Raw genomic sequence first — 18,726 nt, 5'->3', positions numbered from 1 at the left:
CACACACACACACACACACACACACACACACACACACACACACACACACACACACACACCTTTTTCAATGTACATTTTAACGATTTCTTTTTACAAAGTTCTTATTTTTTATAATCCAATAAAGCTCCTGTTTCAACTCAATACCTTTATGTTGTTACGCACACATAGATCCTTTTTAGTAACACGTGATCTAATTGTTGGTCTTCTGGGCCGAGGGTTTTATTTCCATCCCGACATCTAGCACAGTTGTGGACTCTGAGGCGTGAACTGCATTAAGTGCTAGGCTCTGTGACTAGTCAACAATGGAAATAAAACCAAGGGCTGTATTGGTTCACTGTACTATGATTGAGAATAACACAAGCTGTGCCGATGATATGAATGCGTAAAACTTTTCAAAAGAAGCAACTGAAAATTACAGTTTAAAATTCCATCAAAAAAGTTAAGGTATGAACAGATGCTTGTGTTGGACAAAAATGGGAAAAAGCCATATTCTTTTCCAAGGAACCATCTGCCTAAACTCATTTATGGAAACCAACATAAATGTTAGTTGGTGTGACCAGATGTGTATTTGAACTGCTTTCCAAATTAAGGATCCAGTATCTTGGCCAATGTATCATCCTGACTGGTACACGTGATTTCAATATTGAATTCACTCAGCATTTTTATATCACGACTTTTAGATGAAATCTTATATCTTCTTCAGACATGCATCTGCCTTCTGCAAGGTATTCTTTGAGACTAAGCAAGCTAACCTCCATCCTGAAAAGAAAACATTAATTCATCTTCATGTAAGTGAGGCTTCAATGAGCAGGGTATGTTTAGTCAAGACATACCAGCAAATTGGTAATTCTCTCCATCTTGCAATATAACAAATCACAATGGTCATTCGGCACAAAGACCCTAAAATAATACATACAAAATGCACTCGTACCCAAGCAGTGAGCTGATTTCATCTGAATGGATGAACAACAAGGTCATATGAGAAGCCTGACACTTTAGTGATCTGGCGGTGATGCAGTTTACACACACACACACACACACACACACACACACACACACACACACACAAACAAACACAAACACAAACACAAACACACAAACAAACACAAATCGAAGTAACGTGTACTTTTATCCTGATGAGAGTCCCATTTTTGTCAAGTTTACTATCAATTTGTTTAATTTTTAGCCAACTAACAAAATGTATAACGATCAATTTGTTAAAACACTTCAAACTATATTCAGCACCAGCTACATTAATACATTGTGAATAAATTTTTGTAGGAAACCTATGATCACTCTTTCATGCTATTCTAGTTTTCTCCTCTTCTATAACATGCAACACAATTTAATGTTGCTAGTTACCAGGCGAGATAGTAATCACAAAAGTTTTTTTATAAACAACACTAGACTACTTTGTACATACCTTATCAACAATATGTTTTATTACTCTTCCATCCTCACCAATACAATAAATGGAAAACCCATCATACCACCTAAAAAGGAATCATTAATTATTGAACTACCCATACTACAGTTGATTACAATTTTACAATCAAAAGAGTATCATGCTATGAGCATAACTACAGAATGGAAACTGGTAATATATTTCAAAACATTATCACTACTTATCTGCCATTAAAAGCTCATGCGACTGGAAATGAGAGAATAAAACACAAACAAACCCAACAGGAAATGTTAATTTCAACATACAACAGCATGAGAAGTTATACAGTCTGCCCCAGAAAAGCACTGGTTAACAACAGCTAAAAGTGTGTAAAATAGTTCGTATCAAAATCTATAAAAATGTCATGAACAAATTTTGTTACAGTTTCTAACTGCTAAAACAATGACACACGGATTGTCATAAGAAGTTTGTGGAATGAATGTAACAGTTTCTAGAATAGTAACTCATTGTTGTATAGTGTGACATTTTTACATCTAGTTGTACAGCGTTCAAAAGTGGCAAAATAGGTTGTCCACCACTGTAGACATCCTTTCTGTGATCATTCCTTACCTACACAGTTTTAGTGTTCCATGTGTAGAAGCTAAGTGGTAAGAAATCAAAATTTTTCTGAACAGTTGCATAACCATTTTGCCCAACAGCACAAAATACCAAGCTCAGATGTTCATTCTAACAGTTCTATACAATCATATCAATGATGCCTGTTAAGAAAATCATGTAGCCATAAGATACCTTCAAAAGAGATTGAATCACATGTAAAGAGTAAATGCTCTGCCATCAAAGCAAAAGAGAACCATCACTTGTAACTTCCGTTTTAGCAACTGACAACTAAAACAGTCAAAACTCATTAACATAGATTAAACTGTCCATGGCAGGGCATGTCGTCACTCGCATGACTACAGATATCCTCACTGCATTATTCCTTGGGGGCAAGAGATTTTTCATTAGTCCCTTACAACATGCACATTTTATCTGCTTTTAAGTGTAGCCTAACAAAATCCCTACAAAGATAAACTGAACTGCCCATCCAATTATGGACCCAATGCCAAAGGCCAGCAAATACACACAGTGTGGTCAGCTATTTCAGTACTCAAGAACAAATTAAATATATTTATTTTATGTTTCCAGGCACATCATGGAAATTAAACTGCCCCAATTAAGTGATTATGAGGTCACTGGAGACGGAGCACGAGCTTGGAAGAGGAAGTAATCAGCTACATCCTTTTGAAAGGGACCATCCTGGCATTTGTTTCAAGTGAATTAGGTGAACTACAGAAAAAAAAATTTGGAAATTGATTTTAAGCACTGTCCTGATTATGAGTCCAGTGTCTTACTCCTGTACTATTGGGCTTGATAAACACAGGAGATTGAAGCACACTGCCCAAACTGTGTAATGTTAATGAAACTAATATATTAGAGTTTCTAATTTTGATAAACACACAATCAGCACTTGCTCTAATACTACACCAAAATTTTCCTATTCATTAAAATTATTCACACCTCTTGAATAATTTTTAAATTGCAAGGTAAGTGGGGACAATTTACCTTATTTGTCTTAAAAGTTTACGAGCACCTGCCACTATCAAGTGTAGAGTTTTAACAGAGATTATTAATACTCCTACATGCATAAATCTTATCACTCACAAATGTGTACCCAAAATCTAACATACCAACCTATTCTACAAATCCCACTACAAACTGCAAAACAATGCTACTTTCTCCCACGATGACATTCTACAATATCTAGAACTTCACTGCACTTTAACAAATTTTGTATATTTTACACTGACCTGATCCCCTATTTCTTCTGCAAGTAATTAACTTCTTTGTTGTTGGAGTTATGAATGCAATAAGACCATAACTGCAAGCAACTACAAAGGGCCTTTCAGTACCAACATTTCCATGGAGATTTTACGAAGCATAATCCATGTCTAGAAAGGATGGACTGAAAATTAGAGTGCATACCTCAGGATGTTCAAAACTTCTCTATGCATTTCTCATAATACAGTAGAGGGAGCTGCCTTGAATTCCTCTTTTCTCTGTGATTGCATGAGATGTCACATAAGTGACTGCATTTTTGTTTTCAGCTCAAACTGATGCACCCAGGTTTCTTCAGCTGTAACAGTCTCTGACAAATGCGTCTCCACTGGCCTCATACTGCTCTAAAATTTCAGATGAAATGTCTTTTCTTTGAATCTTGTGGTCTGCCGTAAGCAATTGTGGAATCCATCTTCAGTACACAGCCCAACAGTCTCAATTACTGCACATGCAGGTGCAATGCTCACTGATAGCTGTAGAGCCAATTGTTGAGTTGCAATGTACTTGTCTGCATAAATAATGGCACTCATACAATTCACCATGTTGGGAGCAATGTCTGTAACAGGATGACACAAATTTGGCCAATCATGGAGCTCAGTTTCTGCATGTACTGATGCTTTGACTCTCGTTACCTACTGCCAAACAACACTCCTATCAACTACATCAGTACCACATACTCCACACAAACGTTAGTGGATGTTCATCACAGTATTGTTTTCCTCAACCAAGAATTCAATTACAGTGTTGCCTGTAATGAGAGCCTTATGTAGACAACTTTTACAGTTCATTACAGCTCTGGCAGCTGTCAGAATTGTTCGAAATTTTGGACATGTGGATGAGAAACATAAAAGTTTAGGCACCAGAAGGATGTTTTCCTATGTACATTAATGGCTGTAAAAAAGCATTTGGGGCATTGTTTATTGAATGGTCCTTGTAGGTTACCAGTGCAAGTACAACAAATAATGACAGTATTTTATTTTCTTCAGTTGAAGGTTTTTAATGTATGCAACCTTTTGCTTAAGTCACCTTAAATACGGTATAGTACTCACTAGACTGGTTTTCCTTGCAATATTCTTATGTAATTATTTCCTTATTTACCTACCTCTGCTATAACTTCATGTACATTAAATGACAAATGAATTTGAGAGACCAGTCCCTGTGTTTACAACAACACACACACTGCAGAATATAGATTATGTAGCAGTAAAACCTCGTTTTTATGTTCCCGCATCTTTTGTTTTCCTGCTTTTTACAGTAGTTTTTATCAGTCCCAACAGAAGTCCTGTCCTCTCAATACAATACTTTCCTATCATTAACGATTCCACGTTAAAACATTTCCCACATCTTAAGTTTTATTTAACACCAGCAAGACCTTTAACATTGATTTTCATACTGATTTCTGCAGAAAGTGCATCAGATTCCTAATCAAAGTCAACCTTGGAACAAAGCAAAAAATAGGCAGACTTTACACAATGTTATTGATCATGTAACCCAGTGTCAGTGCTATAAGCAAGGCTTTCATTGTTGGTATGTTGGTGCATGGCCACCTGTATTATAGGTTCACAGTGTTTGAAAGGGTGGGAAAATATGCTGAGTCACTGCATTAATGGTAATCACTATCTAGCAACAGTGACTAGTAGCAACCTTCTTACTGCTCATTGCACTGTATTAAAACAGTTTTAATTCAATTTCAGTGTCACTTATAGAAATAAATATCAATTTTGAAGACAGCCATTTCTACAATGGGCTTTAATGAATTATTGTTACTTCCGTGTGAAATACACAAATCTGTACTAGGTGTACAATTTTACATTGGTCTAACCTGATGTCAGATGTAAACAGTCCTCCTCAAGATGCTATGTAACATGACGACAATATCCCAATTTCCACTCTCTCTCTCTCTCTCTCTCTCTCTCTCTCTCTCTCTCTCACTCACCCAGGACGTCCATGAACAGAGCAACTTATTGTTGGAAATAAACTGTAGATTTAATGCCTAGTATTCACACTTTCAAAGACTGCCAACTTAAATGTTTAAACCATTATTGTGTTACAACTTTTATTTACTGTAATTTTACTGTGATTATAAATTATAAATCTCACATTAGAATATGAATATCACTTCAGTGTGGTTTCATGAAAGACTAAATCCACACATGTGTATTCATGTGTCAGCACTTGACCACAGCCTTTGTGATTGATGGTTTGTATATTGTGGAGAGAGAAATCAAGCCAACTCCTGTTAGAGAGAAACAAAAATTATTATTTTACAAGGTGTACACCTTTGCTTCCACCATTTTCTCCACAACATTTGAGACTTTAATGAAACAAATTGGTTACACATGTATCAATCAATGTATTTTCCATCGGTGGCCACTACTTTCTCCCACCTTTCAGGCAGTGTACAAATCCTGTGTCAAACAAATTTTTCATCTTTTGAAGCAATCCACAAATCGATCCAATTTGTGTGATCGGAAGTGTTGGTCAGCCAGGCCATGCGCCACTGATCTAAACAGGTGATAGAGGAGCAATATCTGGAGAATATGGTGGCTGGGGTAGGACTTCCCATTCTAACGTTTCCAAGTACGTTTTGACCTCTTTTGCAAAGTGCGGTCAAGCGTTGTCATGCTCCAAAATCACTTTTATCGTGCCTCTTGCTGTATTGCGGCTGTTTGTATTTTAATGCTCTGCTCAAACACATTAATTGTGTTCAATAATGAGCACCTGTGATGGTTGGTTGGTTGGTTTGTGGGGGTTGAAGGGACCAGACTACAAAGGTCATCAGTCCCTTGTTCCACGATCATGAAAACCCACAAGGAATAAAAACAAACAACGGAGGTAACAAGGGACGACACAGAACAAGAAAGACACAGACAAAGACCAGGAAACAAGGAATTAAAAGCACACACAGTTTTACAGTAGTTGGCTGACCATGGAAACAAAAAAGGAAAAGCCAACCCCCAAGAGACACTAAAAAACCCAGTCTAAAACCATAGGCCACAGGCCATACACAACACACAAAAGGGACAAACCCTCAGATTGAGCCATAAAAGCCCCCTGCTCGAATAAAAATCAAAACTAAGCCTATCATTGCAGCGTCATCCTTTAAAAGTGCAGTGAGCATATCAGGCAGTGCAAACGTCTGCCTGAGTGCAGTTAAAGGCGGACAGTCCAACAAAATGTGGACCACTGTCAACACTAAACCACAGCGACAGATAGGTGGGTCCTCGCGGCACAATAAATAACGTGCATCAGCCAGGTGTGGCCAATGCGTAGCCGGCAGAGTACAACGGAGTCCTTGCGAGAGGCCTGCAAGGAGGAGTGCCACACTAGTAGTCTCCTTGATGACCTGAAGGGTGCGCCATTCATCACTCCAGGTACCAAGGACCTCCTGCAGCAAAACTGACTGGAGATCACACTCCGAAAGGCCAATCTCCAGGGCCAGTGCATCAACAGTGTTCGGCCAGCATGTCAACCCATTCATTACACGGGATGCAGACATGACCCGTGTCCACACAAAGACGACAGAGCGGCCGGAACGGTCAAGAGTATGGAGGGACTCCTGGGTAGCCATGACCAGACGAGAGAGAGGAAAACACTGGTCGATAGCTCATAAGCCGCTCAGGGAGTCACTACAGATAACGAAGGACTCACCTGAGCAGGAGCGGAAATACCCTGGGGCGTTAAGGACGGCGACGAGCTCTGCAGTGAAAACACTGCAGCCATCCGGCAATGAGCGTTGTTCAGATTGTACCCCAAGAGTAAAAACATACCCAACTCTACCAGCAACCATCAAACCGTTGGTATACTCTACAGCAGAGCCGGGAAACACGGCAAGGATGGAAAGAAAGCATCATCAGCAGAGGGACTCAAGGACTGAGTCTTTCGGGCCTTGTGCTAAATCCAGCTGAAGGCAAGGGCGGGGCACACACCATGAGGGTAGGCACAGATAGGCCCGGGAAAGAGGTGGGAGTTCGGAAACTCAAGCCCAGAGAGAAGAGCCCGGATCCGAACCACAATTGTACACCCTAACTGGGGCCGCCGTTCTGGAAAATGGACGACCAAGTTGGGGAACAAGAGATGGTACTTTGGATGCCCGAGCAAGTTACAAGCATGTCCAGCATAACTGGCTAGTAGTTGTTGGCATCGGATCCACAATGGAGGGACACCAACCTCCACAAGGACGCTGTTTACAGGGTTTGTACAGAAAGCGCCAGTTGCAAGTCAGATCCCGCAGTGAAGTATGGGGTCAAGCAACCGCAACGCGGAAAGCAATGGCGAGCCATAAGCCAGGCTTTCATAATTGAGACGGGACTGAATCAACGTCCGATAAAGTCGTAAAAGGGTAGACCGATCGGCACCCAGCTGGTGTGACCCAAGCAACGTAGAGCATTAAGATGCCACCAGCACGTTTGTTTAAGCCAAGTCAACTGGGCATCAAAAAGCAATCCCAAAAACCAATGTGTCTCCACCAGAGCAAGATAAAGCCATGGCTCAGGGTGAACAGTGCGACACCAGCAGAAATGCACGACAAATCTGGGCCACCAGAAACTGGAAGCTGCACGATAGGGTCCAAGACTGTGCCTTGCAGATAGGGCCCTGCAACTGCCATTCAGCAACCACAATGCCAGTGGAACTATAGTACAGGTAACAGTCACCAGCATACAAAGAAGCCAATACGGACGTTCCCACAACTGCAGCAAGCCCATTCATAGCAACTAAAAAGAGGCTGACACTCAAGACAGAGCCTTGCAGGACCCCATTCTCCTGGACTTGAGAGGAATTATGGGAGGGACCAACTTGCATGTGGAAGGAATAGAGCAACAGAAAATTTTGAATAAAAACTGTAAGCCGCCCCCTAAAACCCCACTCATGAAGTGTGGTGAGGATACGATGTCGCCATGTTGTATTGTATGCCTTCCGCATGTCAAAAAAGATGGCAACCAGATGCTGGCAGCGGGCAAAGGCCGTACGGATGGCAGACTCCAGGCACACCAGACTATCGGTGGCAGAGCGGCCCTTAAGGAACCCACCCTAGGACAGTGCCAGAAGGCCCCAAGACTCAAGTAGCCAACTCAATCAATGGCTCACCATGCATTCAAGCTACTTGCAGTGATTTCTGGTGACCACCAACGCACAGTCCTCCAAGGGGACCCACAAGAATGGGGAATTTCAGATTCCACTGCAAAAACAATGCCAGTGGTGACTGTGTGAACCAACACATCAATAGTGGCATGAGAAAGAAGCTCAATAGTGACAATGGAGGCGAATGAGTCCCAATCAGCCTTATTCAAAGCCCATCTGGGAAGGCACCTAGAAGAGTGATACCGTGGCAGTGATAGAAAGATCGGAAAGTGGTCACTACCACACAAGTCGTCATGTACATGCCAGTGGACGGATGGTAGAATGCCAGGGCGGCAGACCGAGAGGGCTGAGTGTGCCGTGCGCCACACTGAAATGTGTGGAGGCACCGTTATTTAAGAGAGAAAGGTCGAGCTGTGCCAGCACTTGCTCAACGACAGTGCCTCGGCCTGTTGCCACCAGTCCACCCCACAAAGGGTTATGGGCATTGAAGTCGCCCAGTAACAGAAAAGGTGGCAGCAGTTGGGCTATCAGCACAGCCAATACATGCTGTGGGACATCCCATCTGGTGGAAGATCTCATCTGGTGGAAGATGGAGACTGCAGCCAGTGACAGCCCGAGGCGTCCAAACCCTAACAGTGACAGCCTCTAAAGGTGTTTGAAGAGGGACACACATGCTGTAAAAAGAATTAAGGACGTAGACACAGACTCCACCAGATACCCTCTCATAAGCTGCCTGATTCATATAACAAGCCCAATATCCACAGAGGGTGGGGGTCCACATCGCCAGAAACCAAGTTTCCTGGAGAGCAATGCAGAATAAAGGGTGAAGGCTGATAATTTGTCGGAGCTCAGCAAGGTGGTGGAAAAAACTACTAAATTCCACTGGAGAATAATAGGATTGTGAGGCTGTGAAGGCACTGAACATTCAATGAGACAGTTTATGGCTCAGGGTCACCTGCTGCCACTGAATTATTGCCTGAGCAGTTTCTATCTATTGTGTGAGTGTCCGGTGACATCTAGGTCCTCTGTGGACATCAGAATCTCCACCTCATCCACAGACACAGAGCTTGTACGTAGCAGTGATGTGGGTGCCACCAGTGCCTCGGCTCTTGGGGTTCTTTTGCATTTTTTGTTTCTCTCACTGCCCCTTAGGTTTGTCCCATTGAGAGGGCTTCACTGACTCAGTCTCAGGGACTGAGGAGGACTGTGGAGCCCTACAACCAGCTACCAGTGGTTGCTTCAGTCACTGGTGGGTGCCAGCTGTACCACTTGGAAGAACCTGGGACCCCCCTCCCAGTGAGAGGAGCCGAAGAAGATGTACGCTTCTCCGGCTCAGAAGTGGGATGGTTGGTTGGGGGGGGGGGGGGGGTTGCTCCCGAAGTAGGTGGTGCGGAAGCAACAGGGAGGGTAGTGCCCCATGGTAAGAGGAAGTCATTCGCACAAGATGGAGTCCTTCAAATTTCCTCTTAGCCTCAGTGTAGGTCAGTCGGTCCAGGGTCTTGTACTACACGACTTTTTTTCTTTCTGTAAAATTCTGCAGTTTGGCGAGCAAGGTGAATGATGCTCTCCACAGATGACACAGATGGGAGGCAGGGCACATGGAGTATTGGGATGTGATGGGCATCTGCAATCTCGACATGTGAGGCTGGAAATACAGCGAGAAGAAATATGGCCAAACTTAAAGCACTGCATTGGGAGAGGGATATAGGGCTTGATGTCACAGCCTTTACGTTCTCAGGCAATGTATCACCCTCAGAGGCCAAGATGAAGGCACCGGTAGCAACCTGATTATCCCTCGGACCCCAATGAACGTGCGAGATGAAATGAACACCTCGCCGCTCCAAATTCGCACGCAGCTCTTCATCAGACTGCAAAAGAAGGTCCCCCAGGACCATATTTAAGCTCTTATGGGGTGTGATGGTAACGAACATCCCCCAACCTGTCACAAGAGAGTAATGCCTATGACTGCGAGGAGGAGGCTGGTGTTAGCAAAACTGCCCCAGAGTACATTTTGGACAAGCCTTCCACCTCCCCAAACTTTTCCTCTAAATGCTTCACAAAGAACTGAGGCTTCATTGTCATGAAAGACTCCCCATCAGCTCTCGTATAAACCAGGTACCAGGGTGAGTAAGTCTCACTGTCATCCTTAGCCTTTCGCTCCTCCCATCGTGTGGCCAGGGAGGGAGACGATGTGGGGTTGCACTTCTGTGTGTTTAATTGAGCCCTGGAACACTTAGAGACTGCTGGTGGCTGGCCACCAGCAAGAGATGATGTGCCACACTTCATTGCAGGTCATCCGCCCTGATGCCACCCACTTCCATCAAGAGCCCTCCCCACAGGTGCCACCCAGCCTCAGCAAGGGCCACGTAGCACGATGGCCATTGCCAGGAATCCCAATGCCCCAGGGAGATAGGCCTCTATTTCTTGGCACATGTGGGGAGTACAACCAACAGGGTACATGGTGGCCCCACCACAACAGACTGGCTATTGTGCGGATGTCAGGTGTAAAGAAGTCCATGGTAGTCGCCGGTGCAGAAAGCGACACTGCAAAGCGCACGGGGGGAAACCGCAGCCAGCAAGGTATCCCCACTCAAGAGATGGAGAATGAGCAGGGCTGCAGTGCGATGATGAGAAAGGGGGCTAAAGATCTCAACGCACTATAGACACTATGCACCATGTAAGAAGGCACTCTTCCCCAGTTGGCTCGCACTTCAGAAAAATTTTGAGGAATGGAGGTCAAAACCTACAGGGGACCAACACATGAAGGCCGAAACGTGAGACTCCTTTTAGTCGCCTCTTACGACAGGCAGGAATGCCACAGGCCTATTCTAACCCGTGGACCCGCAGGGGGCACTTGTGATTGTTTCACTTGGTTTTAACACCTCATAGTATATGACACCAATCTGGTCCCACCAAATGCAGAGTATGAGCTTGGAGCCGTGAATATTCGGTTTGGCCGTCTAAGTGGAAGCATGGCCAGGATATCCCCATGATTTTTTGTGTTTAGCGTTATTGCAATGAACCCATTTTTCATCCCCGGTCACAATGTGATGCAGAAATCCCTTTCGTTTTTGCCTCTGTAGCAACTGTTTACATACACACAAACACTGTTCAACATCTCTTGGTTTCAGCTCACACAGGATCCAAGTTCCTTCTTTCTGAGTCATCCCCATAGCCTTGAGACATTTCTAAATGGCTTGCTGTGTCACTCCCACTAATTGTGCCAATTCTTCTCGAGTTTGACATGAGTCTTCACTCAGCAATGTCTCCAGTTCTGCAGTTTCGAAAACATTCTCTCTTCCATCACTATGCCAGCTACGACATTAAAATCACCATTCCTGAAGCGTTGAAACCACTCATGACATGTTCTTTCACTAATAGTGTCCTTACCACACATACTTGAGAGCATTCGATGAGACTCAGCCGCTGTTTCCTTCATATTGAAACAAAACAGTAACACCTCCTGCAAATGACAAGAATTAGGCTCATAAACCAACATTTTCAATCAAGAACAACTTTATGATGCAGACACAAATCGACTAATGTTTGAATGAGGCTATGTTGACCGAGGTCCAAGCTAACTGCATGATGTCTGCGATCTGTTTCTTTCGACTGCTACTTACCACTGTCGCCACCTATTGGCAAACGGCGGAAGCAAAGTTGTATACGTTGTAGATTTTACTGAATAGGCAAAATTTAAATTATTTTAATTTCATATTTTGAACAATACAAAGAATGACAGTAAGTGTAATTTATTTATTTTGGCTTTTTGTGTTTCCTATGCTTACCCGTATTTTACACTTTCCTGCATTTGAAACTTTTTTGGGGTCAGTCTGCTGTGGAGAGTGGTTGGTATATACTGACGTGATGCAACACATCTCCCTAGTGCATCCCAGCCATGCTCTATGGGATTCAAATTGGGAGAGCGAGCAAGCCATGCCATATGTGCAGTGCCTTCTGTTTCCAAGAACATATCAACCACCCGTGCTCTATGATGTCTAGCATTACTGTCCATCAGTACAAAGTCTGGGCCCACAACACCTCGCAACAGCCGCACACAAGGTCCAAAGATCTGGTCACGATATCTGACAGTAGTTAAATCTTGGCGATCCACCCATACAATCTCATGAAGAGGTGTTCGAGTGTTCAATATAATCCCTTCCCACACCATTAGGGATCCTCCTAGATACTGGTCTCTTTCCAAAATGTTTGGGTCCCGAAATCATCTTACACATTCCCACCAGATATGAATCTGTTGAGAATCACTCTCCCGACCAAATCAGGACTTGTCTGTGAAAAGAACATTGGGCCATTGTTTGACCAGCTTGGTGGCTGTGGCTTGGTGACTGCATCTAGAAACTCAAAAAACTGTTCTGCAGTTTGCCAAAGGTTGTTTGGGGATAAATTACCATGACAATAGTAACACACCAACATTTCTTCCATTATCTTTAAATGACAAGTACAACTTCAACATCTCAAGTTATTCTACAGCAGCCTTGCACTGTTCAAATATACTGTAATAATCCTAATGGACTGTGTAGAGCCCTTTCAATTCTTCATAGACATTGCATTGACATTCTGTTACAGAAATCCGCCATTTCTTCCCCACTCACCACCACATTTATATTGCACAAGTGCACTTACTACCAACGGAAACAAAATTTAAATTCTGGGAAATGCCATGAAGTACTTTTTGACAATGACTGTGTACATAAGGACAATAACCATGGCCTACACACATTTAACTCCCCACTAATAATCACTTTAAATAACTGAATAAACCTTAATAAGGGGTACACCCCTTGTATATTTGTAATACTCCATGATGGTCCAAGTTCACATTGTTCAAGAACCTTCAACATGTATGTCATCCCAACTGGTTTAGTTAATGGGATGTTCTGTTTACCAATGTTCAATGACATAACTTGCATTTTGTTTGTTTATTCATGCACTACTACTCAATGATGCATTCTTTTACATGTATTATTTTCCTACACAATGTTCGTCATGTTTGGTCTTACACTGGGATAAAAGCTGTTGTCCTGTGTTCACAGACGACTAGCCCCCCCCCCCCCCCCCACCAATTTTAAAAACAAAGTAATTTTAACATTTTCTCAATTTAAAGAAATTCATTGAAATGGAATGAACAAATGAAGTCAATTAGGATGCAATCGATGAACCTGAAATGAATAAACTGTGACAAATAATATTGACCAGCGTAAGAGCTTTTGGGTTCAAACCCACATCTTGTACAAATTTGTGTGTTATGAAATATTCAGAAAATTTCCCCATTCAAATGATAAGGCTCCTCTAGCCCCATCAAACTGAGGTAAGTTTTCTCTATGGTTAACTAAAGGGCCAATCTTTGCACGAAATTCAAATGTGAAATATAAAGATGATGTAAACAGTAGAGAAATTAAGTTAAAAATAAAGCAGGGTCTCTTGGCTGACAGTTGTCTTTGGGCTGATCATTGTCACCAAAGTAGTATTGTAAACATTACATAAGAAGTACTATTTCAACGTGTTGTCATTATTCAGGACTCGCTGTATCTCATTTTGTTACTGATTTTCCCATTAATAGTTTCACCTTAATGCTTGTGTCTCACCCCTAGATTATTCATGGTATGAGCTAATTTCTAGGTGTATATATACTGATTTTGAGGAACAATATTCTTGCGAAAAAAAAACGCTTCATTGTGCCCAAAAGACAAGAAATATGCCCAACTTTTCACTTGAGAATATGTGCAATGTGATATCACTGTCCTACATAACACATGAAAGGCAGTTCATTTCCCAATGTTTCTTTTATGTCTTATTAATTTTTTTAAAGTAAAATATTTTCTTTGCATTGTCTTGAAGAAATACATATAAAGTTATTGTTGCCACTTACGTTCTTGGAACTCCTCCATAACACCATCCATATTCCATATTTTGTACTTCCAAAATACAAAAACACCTGAAAAACAACGCAAGTTCTTATTACTTGAAACAGAATATTTAAAAAATCTGTAAAACATAATACAGAAAAACTTAAGTGATTAAACAAATCTATCACATGCAATAAATACACAGCAAACAGCAAACATAAAATGCTTTAGGAGAATAGGACAGGCAGTCTCACTATCAAAAGAGTAAGTTACATTATGCACAACTGTCACACAACTCTTCTCCATACCATCTAATCAACCCAAAAACCAGTGTTCAAATACATCGTCATTTGGTCACCTCATAATAATTGCTACATTCACTGGATGTATATATTAGTTATGTTCTCCAGATGGTGATGTACTGATTATCCCACACAGCAAACAAATTAAGTTTCCTTTATCGGCCAGCACTCCGAACCCACCGTGCAAATCCTGTCACATGATTCCTTGCACGATTTAGATTGAGCCAGGCCTGATGAAGGTAAATACAAAGGTGGTTTAGTAAATCCTTAGAAAATCAAAGGGGTGACGTTTGTAGTATCAAAACAGTTTGCTGGTAGTAAACATCATCTGTCACTAGAGGGCAGGAAAAGTTGCAGCTGTATCCATAACATGGTTTAATTGCTCCAGTTGATTGAAGCAACAAGCTTACGTTTATTTCGTAGCATCAAAAACAGTGTGTTTTGAGTAGCAATTAAAAACATCAGTTTCAAAGGGGGAAGGGGGGGAGAGAGGGGGGAGGGGGGAGGGGGGAGGGGGAGGGGGAGGAGAGGGGGGGGAGAGGGGGAGGGGGGAGGGGGGAGGGGGGAGGGGGGGGAGGGGGAGGGGGAGGGGGAGGGGGGAGGGGGGAGGGGGAGGGGAGGGGGAGAGAGAGAGAGAGAGAGAGAGAGAGAGAGAGAGAGAGAGAGAGAGAGAGAGAGAGAGACCACGAAGGAATTATGTCAATGCGACAGAATTCAGTAGATGTGATTTATGTGTACAAACAAATTACTACACTTTCAAAAAACAATTGGGTGATTTGGTGTTAAACCAAAACAGATCCAAGCCGAACTGAATGAAGTTCACAGTACATCTGCTCCTGTGTTTGCAACTGTTTACATTTGGATAAATGAGATTAAATGTGGCTGTACATCGGCAAAAGATGAATAGCATTCAGGGTGTCTGGTGGAGGTGACCACCCGTGCAACATTTGATAAAATCCGCCGTATGGTTTTGAGTGATCAACAAATTAAAAGTGCATTAAATACACTATATGTAGAGGGTGGAGGAGGGTGGGGGAAGAGGATGGCACCACGAAGGAATTATGTCAATGTGACAAATCTGTGGATGTGACGTATGTGTACAAAAAAATTATACACTTCAAAAAACAATTGGGTGATTTATTCAAGAGAAGAACTTCACAAATTGAGCAAGTTAGTAATTTGTTGATCCATCTCTGGCCCTTACGTAAGCAGTTATCATACTTGGGATTGATAGGACGAGTTGTTGGGTGTCCTCCCAAGGGATAACATGCCAATTGCTGTCCAACTTCCAGGTTAGATTGTCTAAATCCGCAACTGGTTGGAGGGCCCTGCCCTTAATGCTCCAAACGTTCTCAGATGGGAGAGATGGTTGGCTGGTTGATCAGTTGGGGGGAGAGGGACCACACAGTGAGGTCATTGTCCTATGATCTAAGGTGGCAGAAACCAAGGGAGGAACACCACAAAAACAGTCCAGGTGTGTGTGTGTGGGGGGGGGGGGGGGGGGGGGGGGGGTAAATGGGCAAACGAACAGGTAAAAGGAACGTTGGGGCAGCAAGAAGAGTAATAACAGGAGGAGGTTGGGGGCACGGGGGAGGGGGAGGGGGAGGGGGGGGCGGCAGAGCTGGATGCCCCAGAGATGCTACATGTGTTGGAGCACAGCAATGCTGGCAATCACAAAACGATACAGTCAACACCAGGGGAAGGATGCGGGGGGAAAAAACTGCACAAGGGGCAAGACAAAATGTACGGTAGAAGGGAGGGAGAACCTGGTCAGTGTGGAGGCAAGGCCAAGGCTCCATAACCAACGCCAACATTAACTAAGGGACTCCAATTCCAGAGGGAAATGGGAAGACTTGAGCCTGGGAGGACAAACTAAGAAAGCAGAGGACAGACATAACCAATGTGATGGTTGTGCCTATCACCTGGGACAAGGAGATGGAAGGGCATATTTATTGGTATGGGACAAAAGATGGGGCAGTCCATCAAAATATGGATCACCATGAAGGAGCCCCCCCCACAACTGCAAAAAAAGGGGGTGGGGCCGCATCTCAGTGTGGAGTAAAAACTACGAGTCAAATAGTATGGCCGATACAGACAGACGAGGATAGTAGTCCTGCCAGGAGAGGCCGCAGGGAAGAACACCACCTGGTGAGAGTCTCCTTGATTGTGCAAAGTTTATTACATGAGGATAGCCTCATAAGAGTCGGCCCACAACTGAGCAAAAAGGGATTTTCCTTGAAGCCACAAATCTGTCCCCAGAGAGGTCATGGAGAATGGGATGAAGCTAGCACCCTTCCCCCCCCCCCCCCCCCCACACACACACACACACACACACACACAGAGCCAATCAGCAAGTTCATTATCCGGGAACACAATGGAAATCAACCAAACAAGCAGCATCGTCAAGAGCAGCGAGAAGGTCATCGATGGCTGACACTACCTGGGTTGTGGAAAAAACACCGAGCGATAGCCTGAAGGCCACTCTGAGTCCATACACAAAAGTTGTGTGAGGGAGAACCATTTAATATAGCAGACAGCCTGACAAATGGTCATCAATTAAGCAGTAAACACCCCACACACCCACAAACTGGCAGGCAAGAGATTGTGTTCCATGCCAAAAAAAGACATGAAGGCGTAAACCAAGTGTTTGACAGATTTAGTCTTTGGTACAAAAAACAATGGCATCCTGAAACTCCTGTAAGAGTGTTCAGAACAAACAATGGAACACCACTGCATCAAAGTGAGTTTTCGGACCCCAGAAGACATCCATCTGAATTCGGGCCAAAGAACTAACAAGGAGGGGTGTCAGGAGAGAACATGGGGCAGAGGACAAGGAGGAGAGATGGAGAGAAGTGAGGTGAAACCCTACAGTAAAACCACTCTAAGGTAGGAAGCGGGTTGGTGATGTTCTAAGCCTTGAAAGAATAGACCGAGAGGTGTGAGTAGGAAAAAGCAGGTAATGATGGCATAGGAAACAGGAGCTGTGACCACCAAAACCGAAGAGGTGACATCCAGACACATTACAGGGCCAGTGCGAAAGGCACTAATGGCTAACGGATACCAAGATAGTGAACCGGGTCCATGTGAGCGGTGTAGAAGGGCAGCTGATCCAATAAACTTGACAAACATAGTCCTGATGAGACAGAACTAATGCCCAATAACAGTGGAGAAGGGTCGAGCAATCTGTGCTCCAAGAGGTGGGAGCAAGGAAGCAGGCATTGAGTTTATGAAAAAAGTCAACCTTCAGATAACGGAATGGGGCAACCAAGTAAGCTTGTTGTCAAAAAGAAGATCCACAAATGGAACTGGGGATCTTGTCAGGCATTGAACAGTCAAGGTAGAGCTCTGGATCAGGATAAACCACAGTAGGGCAACAGAAATGCACCACTTTCAATGCCATACGAGAGTGTCCACACGGAAGCACTCAGGATGGCACCCTGGAGCTGTTCTGCAGTGGCCACCGAGTGGAATTAGCCAAATACTGAAATCATCCACATGCAGAGCAAGAGCGACAAACAGCTTGACAGAGGCCATTAACAGTGATGAGACAAAGAAAGACAATTAATACAAAGACCTGTGGAATGCCACTCTCCTGTGTCTGCAGACTGTTGAGAACAGTGCCACCCGAACTCTGAACAACCAGTGGAACCAGGAACTGTGGATAAAAATCAGGAGGGGGGGGGGGCCTTTAAGACCCCACTTACAAGGCATAAGTAGGATGTGATGGCACCAAGCAGTGTCATAGTCCTTATCAAGATTGAAGAAACTGCGAAAAGATAGCAACACTGAGATAAGACCAGATTAACTGCAGTTTCCAATTGAAGCAGATGATCTATCGGAGACCATCCATCCTAAAATCCACACTGGTATGAAGTAAAAGATCCTGAGAGTCGAGGACCCAACTGTACTGACAAGCAATCATATGTTCAAGTAACTTGCAGGGGACACTGGTCACGCCCACTAGCTGGTGACTAATCAAGAGACGATAGACCCCTTGCTGGCTTAAGAACAGGAACCACAACCTGTCTCTCCATTGAGAGGGGAAAATGCTTGGGAGCCAAATATGGTTAAACTTGTGGAGGAGATACTGTCATTGTGGAGAACTAAGATTTTAAAGCAATTAGTATGGATGGAATCAGGGCCAGGGGCTGAATCATAGGAAGAAGAGAGGGTCAGCAGAAGCTCCCTTACACAA

The 18,726-nt window shown here is 43.4% G+C and overlaps 1 protein-coding gene across 1 annotated transcript in view; it reads right to left on the bottom strand.

The window, feature by feature from the left end:
• Positions 1 to 18,726, bottom strand: part of LOC126299603 (uncharacterized) — a 120,013-nt gene that overhangs the window by 8,697 nt on the left and 92,590 nt on the right. The window contains exons 6-8 of the mRNA XM_049991630.1: positions 14,228 to 14,318; positions 2,797 to 2,848; positions 1,424 to 1,493 (exon numbers count right to left, since the gene is read on the bottom strand). Of these exons, the coding sequence (XP_049847587.1) occupies positions 1,424 to 1,493; positions 2,797 to 2,848; positions 14,228 to 14,318 (213 nt within the window). The remainder of the gene's footprint in view (positions 1 to 1,423; positions 1,494 to 2,796; positions 2,849 to 14,227; positions 14,319 to 18,726) is intronic.

The sequence above is a fragment of the Schistocerca gregaria genome, chromosome X (assembly GCF_023897955.1).
Source record: "Schistocerca gregaria isolate iqSchGreg1 chromosome X, iqSchGreg1.2, whole genome shotgun sequence".
Lineage (NCBI taxonomy): Eukaryota > Metazoa > Arthropoda > Insecta > Orthoptera > Acrididae > Schistocerca > Schistocerca gregaria.
The sequence above is the reverse complement of the archived record's forward strand: the minus strand, read 5'-3'. Positions and strand labels throughout refer to the sequence as shown.